Source organism: Mobula birostris, chromosome 28 (genome assembly GCF_030028105.1).
Source record: "Mobula birostris isolate sMobBir1 chromosome 28, sMobBir1.hap1, whole genome shotgun sequence".
Taxonomy (NCBI): domain Eukaryota; kingdom Metazoa; phylum Chordata; class Chondrichthyes; order Myliobatiformes; family Myliobatidae; genus Mobula; species Mobula birostris.
In genome coordinates, this window is record NC_092397.1 from 5,235,948 (window position 1) to 5,250,844 (window position 14,897).

Genomic DNA, 14,897 nt, shown 5'->3' on the forward strand with positions numbered 1-14,897 from the left:
CAGATTCCCAAGATAAGGAATGGAGCAAATATTAATCTCAACAGCAACCAGTCTTCAGATCGGAATGTGGATTATAGACTGAATTTTAAATGCAGTTCAGAACAATGGTCTTCCTGGAGCTGCAGGATCACTTTGACCTGAAATGTCTGCATATGCATGAATGCAATAAACACCCAATTGACCTGAAATGTCTGCATATGCATGAATGCAATAAACACCCCATTGACCTGAGATGTTTGCATATGCATGAATGTAGCTCACAGACAGTGGTGATTAACACACATTTTGCGTGTTTTGATGTGAAGATCTAGATGTTTGAAAATCAAATGTGACTCAAAAGAAGCATCATGAATGCACTGTAACCATAGAAATTGTCCTGTTGTTACCATTGGTCTATGACATATAAAATGTGATATAATGTTGGGTCAGGGAGCTTCTACCGAGAATGTCTCCAAAAATGATGCCTACTTGTTGTGCTGAATAAATACTTCTATAATCAACAGCTTTACTGTCTCTCTGGTAACTTCAATCAGTCACCAGACCCAGGACATGAGTTCTCCTCATTACTACCATCAGGGAAGAGGTATACGACCTGAAAACTCAAAGTTTCTTCCCCTCTGCATTAGATTTCTGAACAGTCCATGAACATTACCTCACTACTGCTCTTTTATACATACTTTATTATAATACAATAATTTGTTATACTTGCACTAAACTTATTTTATCATTTTATTTAGAGATACAACATGGTAAACCGATTACACCCATGTGACCAATTAACCTACTAACCCATACGCCTTCGGACTGTGGGAGGAAACCAGAGCACCGGGAGGAAACCCACACAGTCACAGGAAGAGAATATCCAAACTCCTCGCAGACAGCGGCGGGAACAGAAACCGGGCCACTGGCGCTGTAAAGCAATAAATTTCAAGACCCACCACAGTGTGTAAGGAGTTTGTACGTTCTTCCCGTTTCCTCTCACAGTCCAAAGACGTACCGGTTGGTCCGTTAATTGGCCACTGTAAATTGGCTAAGGTTAAATCGGGGGTTGCTAGGCCGCATGGCTCGAATGGCCAAGAAGGGCCTTTTCCACTCTGTATCTCAACGAACAAACGGACAGACAGACGAATAAATAAATGTCAGTGACAATAATGCTGATTGTGATTCGAGGGAGCACAGCATGGATCAGCATCAATCAGACTGAATGGTGGGGAAGGCTTGAGGAGCCCAGTACCGCGAGCTGTACGTTACCCAAGTGATTTATTCTACCCCCCCGCCCCCTCCCCCCACAATTACCATCAATTCAATCCACACTCTACCATCCATCCACACCTCCAGGAACAATTTACCGGTGGTTTATGGTTCCTTAAGGTTGTTGTAGGCAGGAGTGATGGGACAAGCTCCCACTGGCATGCACCTCAAATCGCCTCTGACATCCAAGTCCAGCTCCTGGCCTTCACGTACGGCTTAGCTACTAAGCCCGGTGGAACAGTTTCTACTGTCAGGAGAAAAGGCGGGTTACTGGCGCCTTAAAACCGGTCACTTCGGGCAGACGGGGCTCAATCGGCAGCTCATCTAGGAGAAGGAATACTCTGATCCGAAGCATTCACTGCCTTGCAGCTATACCCACTCACGGGGGAGGCTTCGGGAGTAAACCCTGAGGGAAAAATCCGGAGCTGGAAGTCCCTACGGCAGTGAGTTCAATGCTCACTAGAAACACATATGACGCCGCTAATGCCAAACAGTACCAGTGCCCGCTGATCCTTTAGATTCTTCAGTTGCGTTGGGGGGTGGGGGCTTGCTACATGGGCAACAGCGTGCCCTCCGTATCGTACTGCCCTGGATTGCATTGCGATTAGGCACAACATCCATGGTCGACCCCAACCAACACAGCACCCCAGATCAGTCTATCAGTCAGCATGCTGTACGGTGGCAGTGTGGAGATACGTCTCTACCAAAGGAGGTGTAAGGTGCTCCTTCCCTCCGCTATCCTGCCGGTCACCCTTGGGCGAGGTCTAGCACCTGCTTAGCACCTCCCCACCACCGATCAGGGTCACGTGAAGCCACGGGAGCAGCCGGTGCATATCACAAGTCCCAGTTATGTGTCCACTGACACCAGGCAGACAATCTCTGAAGAGTATTGATAATGGCTGGGATCACCGGTCTTGTAAAGACACTGCCCAGAAGAAGGCAATGGCAGACCGCTTCTGTAGAAAAATTTGCCGAGAACAATCATGGTCCTGGAAAGACCAGGATCGCCCAAGTCAAACCACATGGCACATAGCGAACAATGCTGTAGGAATGTGGGAGGAAACTGCAGCGCCCGGGGGAAACCCAACCAGAATGGTGTGATTCCTGCCGCTGTCTGTACACCCTCGTTGTGGGTTTCCTCTGGGTGTTCCGGTTTCCTCCTATGTTCCAGAAAGATGTGTGGTTTGGAGTTAGTAAGTTGTGGGTATGCTATGTTGGTGCTGGAAGCATGGCAACACTTACCGGCTGCTCCCAGTTGTATGTGGTGGGGGGGAGGATATAGAGGCCAGAGACCCATTCCCACAGTAAACGACTTTTATGACTGGAGACCAATTACCAGAGGAAGTTAAAGAAGGGTTGGATAATTTTACCGAAGTGTCGGGGATTTGGGTAATGCAAGAAGGTGAGGCCTGGGGCAGATTAGCCAGATCGTCTTGTGTGGCAGGATAGGATTCATGAGCTGAGTGGCCTACTCTTGCTCCTCTTCTCACCTACCTATAACCTCCTCCAGGTCCCTCCTCCTTCACTCTCTCCTATGGTCCATTCTCCTCTCCTATCAGATTCTTCCATCTCCAGCCCTATACCTTCCCTACCTACTTGGCTTCACCTATTACCTTCTAGTCCTCTCTTATCCTCGAGTCTGGGGCCAGGGACTGGAGGTCGGAGGCCTGGAGGTGTCCTGTCGCGGGGTTGGGGAGCTGTCCACGTGTGTGTGAGGGGGTGGGAAAGGGGCCCCCTTTTGCTACCGTTGGTATGCTTGTGTCGTCCTGCCGAGCACTGTGGATACGCTACACTCGCGGGCTGCCCCCAGCACATCTGCGGGTGTTGGCCGTTGACACAGATGTTGCATTTGGCAGGGGAACGGGGTCGAATAGGATAATGAATCGGCCGTGATGAGATGAGAGGCCTCTCAAATCCAGCCCCATGTCCCCATTGTGAGAGGTGGAACCGTGCAAGGCCAGCCAACAGGAGGAACTGTCCAGGCCAATCCCCTCTACAGTGGACACAATGGGTTACAGAAACACCGATGAACTCTAGCCAAGCCAATGACTTCATCATACGATGGAGAGGGGAGGTCATCGATGGCCTGTGCTCCAGTGGGAATTAAGGACCCAAGAAGACGATGGAACTGGCAGAACAGACCAAATGGGCCGAATGGCCTCATTCTGCTCCTATGTCTTATGGTTTCATGTAATTAATTAATTAATCTGAATCTCTAGGTTTCTCACTTCTGACCTACTAGACCAAGGCAAGGGCGACTCTGGCTGCGGGGCATGGCTGGGTTGACATTTGAGAGCAGAGGGTGTTACTTGGCAATGGTTAGAGACACTGATTTCTGCAGCACAGGTACAGGCTCTTCAGCCAATTCTTTCAAAGGGAAATGAAAGGCAGGTCGAGAGGCAGGGCAGAGTGACACAGCATAGATCTCCGTCTCAAATTCAGTGAGTCACTGGCCACATCGCAGCTTCAGTCATCAAACCTCCACCCAGAGTCCACGAGCAAATTCGAGCTTCTGGGGGCTCCCCGCCCTGCCAAATTCTCTTCCCTCCCCCCCCCCCAAGCTGTGGTTTCCCAAAGAAACCCTGTCAAGAAGACGAGAATATAAAGAACAAGGATGCAATGCTGAGGCTATGTAAGCCACTGGTCTGACTCAAGAAGGTGATTTTCAAAGTATTCACACTCAAGTAGAAAGAAGAAAATCTCCTTTTCGATGTATTCTCACGCAATGGCTATCCAAAGTTCACTGTTTGAAACCAAACAACCTTTTGATTTCTGCTGAACAGACAAGAAAGAGGCTAACCCTACCACACCATCAGGAATATTTACAAAATAACAGCAAGACTGCTCCAACCACACAGAATAATGGTAGCACACAAACCCAGAACCACCATCAGAATGCTCACATTGAGTCCTAAAGGTCCAACAGCCCACGTGGAGAACAAAAGTACAGTGCTGTTAGGAAGTTTGTGAACCCTGTAGAATTTTCTCTATTTCTGCATAAATATGGCCTAAAATGTGATCAGATCTTCACGCAAGTCCTAAAACTAGACAAAGAGAACCCAATGAAATAAATAACACAAAACAAATTACACGTGTTCATTCACTTAAGGGTTCACAAACACTTTCTAGCACCACTGTAATTTACCAAATACAAAGTGGAGACTGCCCCAAATGCTCTGTAGGACGGACGGGGAGAAGATTATCAACGAGACTACGTGCACATCAGCTAGCCGTAAGAAGACATGATCCTGTCACTCAGTACATGAAGACCAAGAAGAACAGAAGTTCGTCTGGGAAACTACAAAGATCCTAGCAGAAGCACAAAACAAGCAATCAAGAGAATTCTTAGAAGCCTAGTTCTCAACAGAAGATTCTATTAACAACCATAATGAGCTAAATACAATTTTCAAACCTATGGGTCTGAGGTATCAGGGCTGAGGGGTGAGCCACAGACACACAAGGAACTAACACTCACAACCACTGATAAATAGGGATACGGGCTAGCGGATATCACTCAGCTGCGGTTGGCCAGTACAATGTCGTCAAGGAGCGACGCCTCAGGAAGGCGGCGTCCATCATTAAGGACCCCCATCACCCAGGACTTGTCCCCGTCTCATTGCTACCACCAGGGAGGAGGTACAGAAGCCTTTGACACTCAGTGATTCAGGAACAGCTTCTTCCCCTCTGCCATCAGATTTCTGAATGGACACTGAACCCGTGAACACAACCTCACTACTTTTTATTTCTGTTCTTGCACTATTGATTTTAACTCATTTATTTAATACACATATAATTACTGCAATTCAGTTTTTTTCTATATTTATCATGTATTGCATTGTACTGCTGCCACAAAGACGACAAACTTCACAACAAACCTGATTCTAATACAAATGCGAGCATCCAGCAGAAACAACACTCCATTGCGCGCTGACGATGTCACCTCGACTGGTGACAAAACGCTTACAACCTAACCTCCAGGCTTGGCAAACAGCCCTACAAACAAGCAGCCAACTCGAGATACCAATCTTCTCTAATCTGATCTAATCTACATCGACGTACTGATGTTTTGAAACAATCTGTATGTACGGTAGCAGACCAAATGTTTTTCACTGTACCCTGGCACATGGAACAGTGCAGGCCATTCGGCCCACAATGTTGTGCCTATCTTGATGCTGTTTTACTAAATGGGTATCCTTCAATTTGCATACATCTCTGTAAAAGCCTCAAACTCCACCAAACATCTACCCCTTTCATCTCCAGTTCTGATCAAGGCTCTCGGCTCTTTGACATCGACTCTTTACTCCCCTGACTTGCTGAGTTCCTCCAGCATTTTGTGTCTGTACCTCCAGCAAACTGCCTGCTTCCACTGCTAACCCCAGCAACCCATTCCAGACACCTACTCCTCTCTGCGTAAAAAAAATCCTACCCTCAAGTGGCCTTTAAAATACCCACCCTCTCCCCAACCTTAAAGCACAGCCTTTATTGTTTGACACTTCCACTCTCAAAAAAGACTGTGTCCATCATTAACAACCCCCCCCACCCATCACCCAGGACATGTCCTCTTCTCACTGCCACCATCAGGGAGAAGGTACAGAAACTCGAATACACACACTCAGTGATTCAGGAACAGCTTCTTCCCCTCTGTCAGCTGATTTCTGAATGGACATGGAACCCATGAACACTAACTCAGTACAGAATCATAGAAAAGCACAGCACAGAAAGAGGCCCATGCTTAAAGTAGGCCCAAAGTTACACCCGCATTTCTCGGATGCCCCTGTTTCCTTGAACTAATTTAATGTTTTGAAGTTATGAAACATAACGGCCGGATGGTGGCTATCCTTGATGATAAGACGTTGCTTTCCCGTGTCTGCACTCCTTGTAGACATGCGCTTGGTGAGGAGGGCTGTACCTGTGATGGGCTGGGTGCTGTCATCTGGTCTTTGTTGGCTTTTCTGTTCTTGGTTAGTTTGTTAAAACCTCTCCTTACAGCTCATACCCTATCACCTGGGGCAGCACTGGGTGAACCTCTTCGGCACTCTTTACACCTGAGACAGTGATAAGGCACAAGTACTGGAGTACTGTGTGCGCTTCTGGTCTCCTTACTTGAGGAAGGATATACCGGCTTTGGAGACGGTGCAGAGGAGGCTCACCAGGTCGATTCAGGAGATGAGGGGGTTCGCCTATGAGGAGAGATTAATACTCACTGGAATTCAGAAGAATGAGAGGGGATGTCATAGAAACATAAATTTATGAAAGGGATAGATAAGATAGAGGCAGGAAAGTTGTTTCCACTGGTAGGTGAGACTAGAACCAGGGGACACAGCCTCAAGATTCTGGGGAGTAGATTTAGGACGGAGATGAGGAGGAACTGTTTTTCCCAGAGAGTGGTGAAACTATGGAATTCTCTGCCCAGGGAAGCAGTGGAGGCTACCTCAGTAGATATATTTAAGACAAGGTTGGATAGAGTTTTGCGTAGTGGGGGAATGAAGGGTTATGGGGAAAGGGGAAGTAGGTGGAGATGAGTCCATGGCCAGATCAGCCATGATCTTACTGAGTGGTGGAGCAGGCTCGACGGGCCAGACGGCCGACTCCTGCTCCTATTTCCTATGTTCAATGTCTGTGTGCCACTTTCTGCTTTTGAATACTTTAATACGTTCCCTCCCTAACTTTCTCTGCTTCAAGGAAAACAGGCCCAGCAGTCCCAGACTATCAAATACCATTTCCGATGATTTTATGGCGGGAGAGAAATGCGTCATTTGCATTAACACTGGAGGGTGCAGCTGCAAATGTTGCCACCCATTCCAGCGCCAACGTACCAATCCCACTGGATTCAGAACAACACAAGCAACAAAACCAGACAACAGCAAAACAATCCCCTTTCCCACTGTCTCATGACCCCACCCCCCTCACACACATAGACAACCCCCTACCCCACAACTGGCCGCCTCCAGGCCTCCAGTCCTTGGCCCCGGTCACTCAGACTCAACCGCCAGGGCTCTACCTCCAGACTTGACGAATTCAGTCTGATCTTTTGGTCGTTCTACCTTCGGATTCGCCGGTTCAGCGCTGCCCTCCGGACTTTGCCGACCTCTGGGCTTGTCAGTTACAGGTTCGACCTTCGAGACTTGACTGACCAACCCGACCTCCAGGATAGATGAACACGGAGCAGTGCGGGTCTCGACTTCCAGACTCGCATGGACCACCTAACCTGGTGGCCTGGGAGTCACCGGCCACCGTGACTCCCACTCGTAAGGACCTCTGACTCGGCATCTGCCGACCTGGGGATTGCTGGTCCCTTCAGCACCTGTCGTCTCGATCTCTGAGACTGCTAACGTTCGACTGCGGAGCATTCTACCCCCGGCTCTGAACACAGGTTCCCATCCCCGACTCCTCACTGCCCCTCATCCCTGTCTCTAAACCCCAACTACCCACTCCGTCCCAAAAACCGTCACTATGAACCTAAAAAAAAGCAACTAAGTCTGAGCCACACATCCGCCATGGATGGATCTGCAGAAGGAGGCGGGTTGGGCACTGGGGCTAGCAACCCCATCCCAGCTACAGAAACACCAACAGGAGCTCCAAAGATCTCATCCCTGGGAGAAGGAGGATCTTTGCAAGTTGTGTGGTGAAAGCAGAAGTTGATGAAGTTTAAGGGAATGGGGGATTCTCAAGATTCCTGTAAACAATGGATTAAATACTGACTATGCCTGTGACTGCAGTGTGTGTGAATAATGTCTCACAGCTGCTTTCTTTGGAGCGAGATAAGGGTTAAAGTTCACCCAGATCTACATCAGATGTCTCTGGGCTTTTCACACCTTTTGATTTTGACAGAAAGCAGTACCTGATGGAAATTAGACGGAACATTCCTTTCTTAATTAAAGCACAAATTTGACAGATGTTCTTATCTTTGTCATTAAGTTGTGGCTCCAGCGAACCAGGTAGAACATTCCTTTCTTTAACTAAGGTGGCTGGAGTGTCTATCAAACTGATTGTTCTCTGTATCAATAGTCCATTGACTTGGCCGGAATGGTTATCAAACTGATTGTTCTTTTGTATCGGTGGCCTTATAACTTCTGACAATTCTGACATCAGGCAGTGAACTTGCAGAACTGCCAGGGAGATGAGAAAGGGTCTCTCCCTGATGTCGGGTCCAAGTTCACTCGCCGGCTGAGCTCGAAGAAGGGAGGATAAGTAACGATCTTTTTGTGCTGCCGTTATTTGATCCAGCAAAGTTACATTTACAAAGCCACAGGGCCAATCAACCTTCTACTGGCCCAGGACAAAGGAGTCTGGTGAGCTGCTGTTGGCGGCCTCTGTCCCAGTAGGAACAATATCAACAGACATAATCACCAGAGTCCTTCATTCCAAAGAATGTCCTTTGTACCCTTTCTCCAAGGTGTTGACGTCCCCCTGGAGGTCTTGACATACCGGCTGGTACGGTGGGATCACCGGATCGGAAAAAAGCTGCAGAAATTTGCAAACTCAGCCAGCTCCTACATGGGCTCCAGCTCCCCCCACCATCGAGGGCATCTTCAAAAGGCAATGCCTCAAAAAGGCGGCGTAAGGACCATAAAAACAAAGGAGCAGAATTAGGCCATTCTGCCCATCGAGTCTGCTCTGCCATTCCATCACGGACAATCCCAGATCCCACTCAACCCCATACACCTGCCTTCTCGCCATATCCTTTGCTGCCCTGACCGATCAGGAAACCATCAACTTCCATCTGAAGTATACCGCAGTTTGTGGCAGAGTACCCCACAGATTCACTACTCTCTGGCTAAAAAAATTTCCTCCTTACCTCTGTTCTAAAAGGTCGCCCCATCTCAATCATTAAGAACTCCATCACCCAGGACTGGCCCTCTACTCATTGCTACCATCAGGGAGGAGGTACAGGAGCCTGAAGACACTCACTCAACGAGTGTGTGCCTTCCCCTCTGGCATCTGATTCCTGAATGGACATTGAACCCATGAACACTGCCTCACCACTTTTTTATTTCTATTTTTGCACCACTTATTTAAATTAGATTAGATTATGAAGACACGCAGTCCTCTTTTATTGTCATTTAGTAATGCATGCATTAAGAAATGATACAATATTTCCTCCGGTGTGATATCACAAAACACAGGACAGACCAAGACTGAAAAACTAACAAAACCACATAATTATAACATATAGTTACAACAGTGCAACAATACCCTAACTTGATTAATACCATTTAATCTCTACTTTTGTATATACTTATTATAATTTATAGTTTTTATTGATTGTTGCCACAAGTTTCACCACAAACGCCGCTGATATTAAGCCTGATGGTGAAGGTGTCGGATGCCAGACAACGCAGCTCGCAGCAGGGCGAGACACGAGATGCAAGACGCAGGAGAAATGCCCAGCGGTCTCTTGCGTCTCTCAAGCAGCCATGTTTTACTTGGGGACGCAGCGAGACTGAATGTTGCCAATGTCAACACAAACATCCTCGGAGAGTTTACAGTGCACCTTTGTTCAGACAGACAATGAGCACCGAGGAATCTCTGGCTGCCCACACACACCCTCGTCGTGTGCTCTGGAACTGGAACACTCTATTCGACCCAGCTCGTGGGAGGGACAGTCCCGAGGCGGCAACTGCGCGGTGGGAGGGCTGGCTGCGATGGACAGCAGGGGGAGCAAACGAGGGACTAGGGAGAGGCAGGGAGGTTGGCCCATGCTGGAGGAAGTGGGAAAGGAAGGAGAGGGGTGGGTTGGGGAGAGTCACGCAGGGGGGGAAGAGGCAGGGAATCACGGGCGGTTTGTCATCGGGCTGCACGCGGAGCAAATGGGGGATGAGGTAGATAGGGTTGTAAAGAAAGCTTTCAGCACCTTGGCCTTCATAGATCAAAGTATTGAGTACAGGAGATGGGATGTTACGTTGAAGTTGTATGAGACATTGGTAAGGCTAACTTGGAGTATTGTGCGGAGTTTTGATCACCTACCTACAGGAAAGATGTAAATAACATTGAAAGAGTACAGAGAAAATTTATAAGAACGTTACTGGGTCTGGAAGTCCTGAGTGGTAAGGAAAGATTGAATAGGACAGTATTCTTTAGAGAGTAGAAGATTATGAGGGGTATAGACAGGGTAAATCCAAGCAGGCTTTTTCCGCTGAGGTTGGGCGGGGCTACAACCAGAGGTCGTGGGTTAAGGGTGAAAGATGAGAAGTTTAAGGGGAGCATGAAGGGAAACTGCTTCACTCAGAGGGTGGTGGGAGTGTGGAACGAGCTGCCAGCAGAAATGGTGTATATGGGTTCAATTTTCACGTTTAAGATAAGTTTGGATGGCAGGGGTACGGAGGACTGCGGTCCCAGTGCAGGTCGATGGGAGCAGGCAGGTTAAAAGGTTTCGGCATGAACTAGTTGGACCACAGGGCTGTTTCTGCGCTGTACATTGCTACGTCTCTATTACAACGGGTGGAAATACTGACAGAGGGAGAAAATATGCACTTGCTCTCTAGTACCCATTGTTTGGGACTGACAAGGGAGTGATGAACCCAGCCCTGACCTAATCCTCGGCCGGGGAGTTACGTCTGGTCCTCTGTCCATTAGAAACATCAGATTCTCCGAGGGCAATTTCCCAGTAAAGGTGTCACGCATAGGGTCCTGGACTGGACCAGAATGACGTCACAAAGAGAATGGGGAATGGGTGGTGGGGGGGGGGGGGGAATTAATTGGTCCTTGGCTTGTTAATTAATGAGGTGGAACACACTGCTGGAGGCAGATACATTAAGGACGTTTAAGAGACTCTGAGATAGGCACAGGGATGATAGGAAAATGGAGGGCTATGAGGGAGGGAAGGGTCAGATTGATATTGGAGCAGGTTAAAAGGTCAGCACAACACTGCAGGCCGAAGGGCCTGTACTGTTCTGTAATGTTCCACATTCTGTGTACTGAAGTACAGTGAAAAAGCTTTTGTTTGTACCATCCATGTAGATCGGAGCGGGGGGTGGGGGTGAGGGGGAGATCTCACTAAAACCTATAGAACGTTGAAAGGTCTCAATAGAGTGGATGTGGAGAGGATGCTCCCTACAGAAGGGGAACCTAAGACCAGGGGACACAGCTTCAGAATTGAGAGGCATCCTTTTAGAACGGAGATGAGGAGGAATTTCTTTAGCCAGGAGGTGGTGAACCTGCAGCTGTGCAGGCCAAGTCGTTGGGTGTATTTAAGGCAGAGGTTAATAGACTCGTAATTTGGTCAGGGCATGAAGGGATACGGGGAGAAGGCAGGAGACTGAGGGCTGAGAAGGAAAATGGATCAGCCATGATGAAATGGCGGAGCAGACTCAATGGGCCAGATGGCCATATTCTGCTCCTGTATATTAAGGTCTATCAGTCCCGCGAGGTGGTAAAAAAGGGAATAAAGAGCATAGAATACAGAGCTGCAGGACAGCACGGAAGCATAGCAGGAGCAAGGACGTTGGTGAGGCCTAATTTGGAGTTTTGTGAGCAGTTTTGGTCACCTACCTACAGGGAAGATGTAAATAAGATTGAAAGAGTGCAGAGAAAATTTACAGGGATGCTGCCGAGTCTTGAGGACTGAGTTATAAGGAAGGGTTGAATAGGATAGAACTTTATTCCTTAGAACATAGGAGAGTGAGGAGAGATTTGAGAGAGGTGTACAAAATTCTGAGAGGTATGGATAAGGTAAATGCAAGCAAGCTTTTTCCACTGAGGTTGGGTGGGACTAGAACTAGAGGTCATGGTTTAAGGGTGAAAGGTGAGAAGTTTAAGGGGAACATGAGGGGAAACTTCTTCACTCAGAGGGTGGTGAGAGTGTGGAACGAGCTGCCAGCACAAGTGGTGGATGAGAGCTCGATTTCAATGTTTAAAAGTAGTCTGAATGGAAACATGGATGGAAGGGGTATGGAGGGATGTGATCCCAGTGCAGGTCGATGGGAGTAAGCAGTTCAGCACAGACTAGATGGGCTGAAGGGCCTGTTTCTGTGCTGTAACGTCCATGGCTCTATAACGCTTTACAGCGCCAGCCACATAGTTTCAACTCCCGCGGCTGTCTGTAAGGAATTTGTATATTCCCCCCGGTGAGTTTCCTCCCACATTCCAACAACACATGGGTTAGGGTTAGTGATGCATTTCACTGTATGTTTGCATGTACCGGTGACAGATAAAGTGAACCTTTATCTTTAATTACAAAGTGTACTGCAGGTAGACAATAAGCTGCAAAGATCACAAAGAGGTAGACTGGGAGATCGCAATTTCATCTTTTGTGTACAAGAGTCTAATAACAGCAGGGTAGAGCTGTCCTTGAGCCTGGTGGGACACGCTTTCAGGCTTTTCTATCCGATGGGAGAGGGGAAAGAGAGAGTGACCGGGATGGAAGGGGTCTTTGATTAAACTGGCTGCTTTACTGAGGCAGTGAGAAGTGTAGACAGAGTCCATGTTTCTGCGATGTGCTGAGCTGTGTCCACAACTCCCTGCGGTGTCTCGCAGTCACGGGCAGAGCCGTTCTCGTACCGAGCCGGAATGCATCTGGAGAGGATGATCTCTGAGGTGCACCTTTAAGAACTGGTGAGGATCAACGGGGAACACTGGGATTGTAGAGGGGTCAAGCACCTCAGCCAGGAATGTCAACTGTTTATTCCCCTCCACAGGTGCTGCCTGACCTGCTGAGTTCCCCCAGCATTAGGGTGTGTGTGTGTGTGTGTGTGTGTGTCCAAATCTCCACCATCTGCAGAAACTCTAGTGCTTACGATCAGCAGGGAGGGTCAATGGGTCAGGGTCAGGAAGGAGGACAAAGGATGGGTTCAAAGGTCAGGCTGAATGTTCAAAAGGTCAGAAACAGGTTTATTAAACTGTCAGAGAGCAGAAGGGTCGAGGGTCAGGAGTGAGAAGGTCAAGAGGTTGGGATTGAGAATAGGGGTCAGCCAAGGTTAAGGTTCACTGAGTGAGTGAGGGTCACGGGGGCTGAAGTCGGCGGCTTCCCCTTTAAGAGCCCGCCCCTTTAACCGAAAACCTGCCCGCCGACCAATAACCGGAGCGGGGCTGAGGGGTGGGTGGGTCGGGTGCGGCTACTGCCGCCCACCCCTCCCTTCCGACGACCGGCTCCCCTCCGCCCGCAGTCCCGGCTCCAACCGCCTCCCCCTCCCTCCGCTCTCCCTCGGCCCTCGGCCCACTCACTACTCGGGATTCATGGCTCCGGCCGCGACGCCTCCCTCCGCCTCGGCAAAACAAACCCGCAAAATGGCGGCGCCGTCGGCCCGGAACTGATGTCAGGAGACGTGGCGCTGCCTATTCCCCCACCTACCCAACCTGCTGCGCCCCGCGCAGGCGTGGCCCCTCCTCCGACCCCAGAGGACACCGGGACTTGTAGTTCATTTCTTCCCTTTTCAAATCCACCTTTTTCCTTAGTCAACCACATTCCACCAGTTCAGAGCTGTTTGGCAGCAGGAAGCTTCACCTGATTTCCTCTCTGGCAGTAAAGAGAGAATCCCATTTTCTTCACTCCCATACGTGCAAATGCGAGGGGGAGAACGGTCAGCATGAATGTGATGGGCTGAACGGCCTGTTTTTGGGCCTGTCTGACTCAATACCATCGAGATGTTTCAGAATTTCCTGGCATTGAAGCAATTTTGGATTGCAATGTGGTCATGCTGGGTAGTCAAAACTGCCCAGCACATCACCAGCACGAGCCTACCCGCCATCAAGGACATATATACAGAAAGGTGCTGGAAAAGGGCCAGTAACATCAAGAAGGATCCCACCCATGAGGGAGGAGGCTACGCAGCATCCACGCCGGGACCACCAGACTCAAAAACAGTTCCTTCCCCCAAGCAGTAAGGCTGATCAACACCTCCACCCACTGACCCACCCCTCCACACCCCCAACCACCACTTAATTATCATCTCCTGTCAGGGTCACCTCATATGCAGACACTCCTGTGCCAACTGACACTTTACAGACATACAATCAAGCTATATATGTATATAAGCTAACTTGTTTATTCATATTTATTTATAGCCAACAGGAGGGTGGGGTGGTAGTGGGATTAAGCTTCCACTACCTATTAAATGCTCCCAATGGTGTCAGTCTCAAATAGCCTCTGACAACCAAATCCGGCTCCTGGCCTTCCCTAAGCTACTAAACCCGGTGGAACTGTTTCCACTGACAGGAGAAGGGGCAAAGGTGGGTTAATGGTGCCTGAAAGCCAGCCGCTTTGGACAGATGGGGCTCGTCAGCCGTGGTTGGCCGCTCATCTAGGAGAAGGGAAACTCTGATCTCAAACCCCGCTCTGCCTTGTGGCTGTACCGGCTCATGGGAGAAACCCTAATGAAAAATCTGGAGCTGAAATCCCAATCCCCTAAATTGAGTTCAACAGTGCCTGCTACATGGGCGACCGCTTGCTGTCCACATCGTACTGCCCTGGCTTGCGCATCAACTCAACGTAGACAACTGGGACGCAACACCCATGGTCCGTCCATCCCAACCACGTTGGGCCTCAGTGACTTGTAGAGTCTTTCAAAGTGAGTCGTAGGATCCATACAGAATTAAGGTGCATAGAAAATGCTGCCGGGGACATTTGAGAGGCTCTTAGATGGGAACATGGGTGAAAGCAAAATGGAGGGTTACGTGAGCGGGAAGGGTTAGATTGATCTGGGAATGAG

At 48.9% G+C, this 14,897-nt stretch overlaps 2 protein-coding genes across 4 annotated transcripts in view; one reads left to right on the plus strand and one right to left on the minus strand.

The window, feature by feature from the left end:
• Window positions 1-13,509, minus strand: part of rab1ba (zRAB1B, member RAS oncogene family a) — a 44,410-nt gene extending 30,901 nt beyond the window's left edge. For both annotated transcript variants that reach the window (XM_072245991.1, XM_072245990.1), the window contains exon 1: window positions 13,414-13,509. In XM_072245991.1, the coding sequence (XP_072102092.1) occupies window positions 13,414-13,427 (14 nt within the window). In that variant the 5' untranslated portion in view covers window positions 13,428-13,509. The remainder of the gene's footprint in view (window positions 1-13,413) is intronic.
• The window catches only part of rnaseh2c (ribonuclease H2, subunit C), a 515,876-nt gene that overhangs the window by 419,746 nt on the left and 81,233 nt on the right, over window positions 1-14,897 (plus strand). The gene's annotated exons all lie outside the window — the stretch shown is intronic.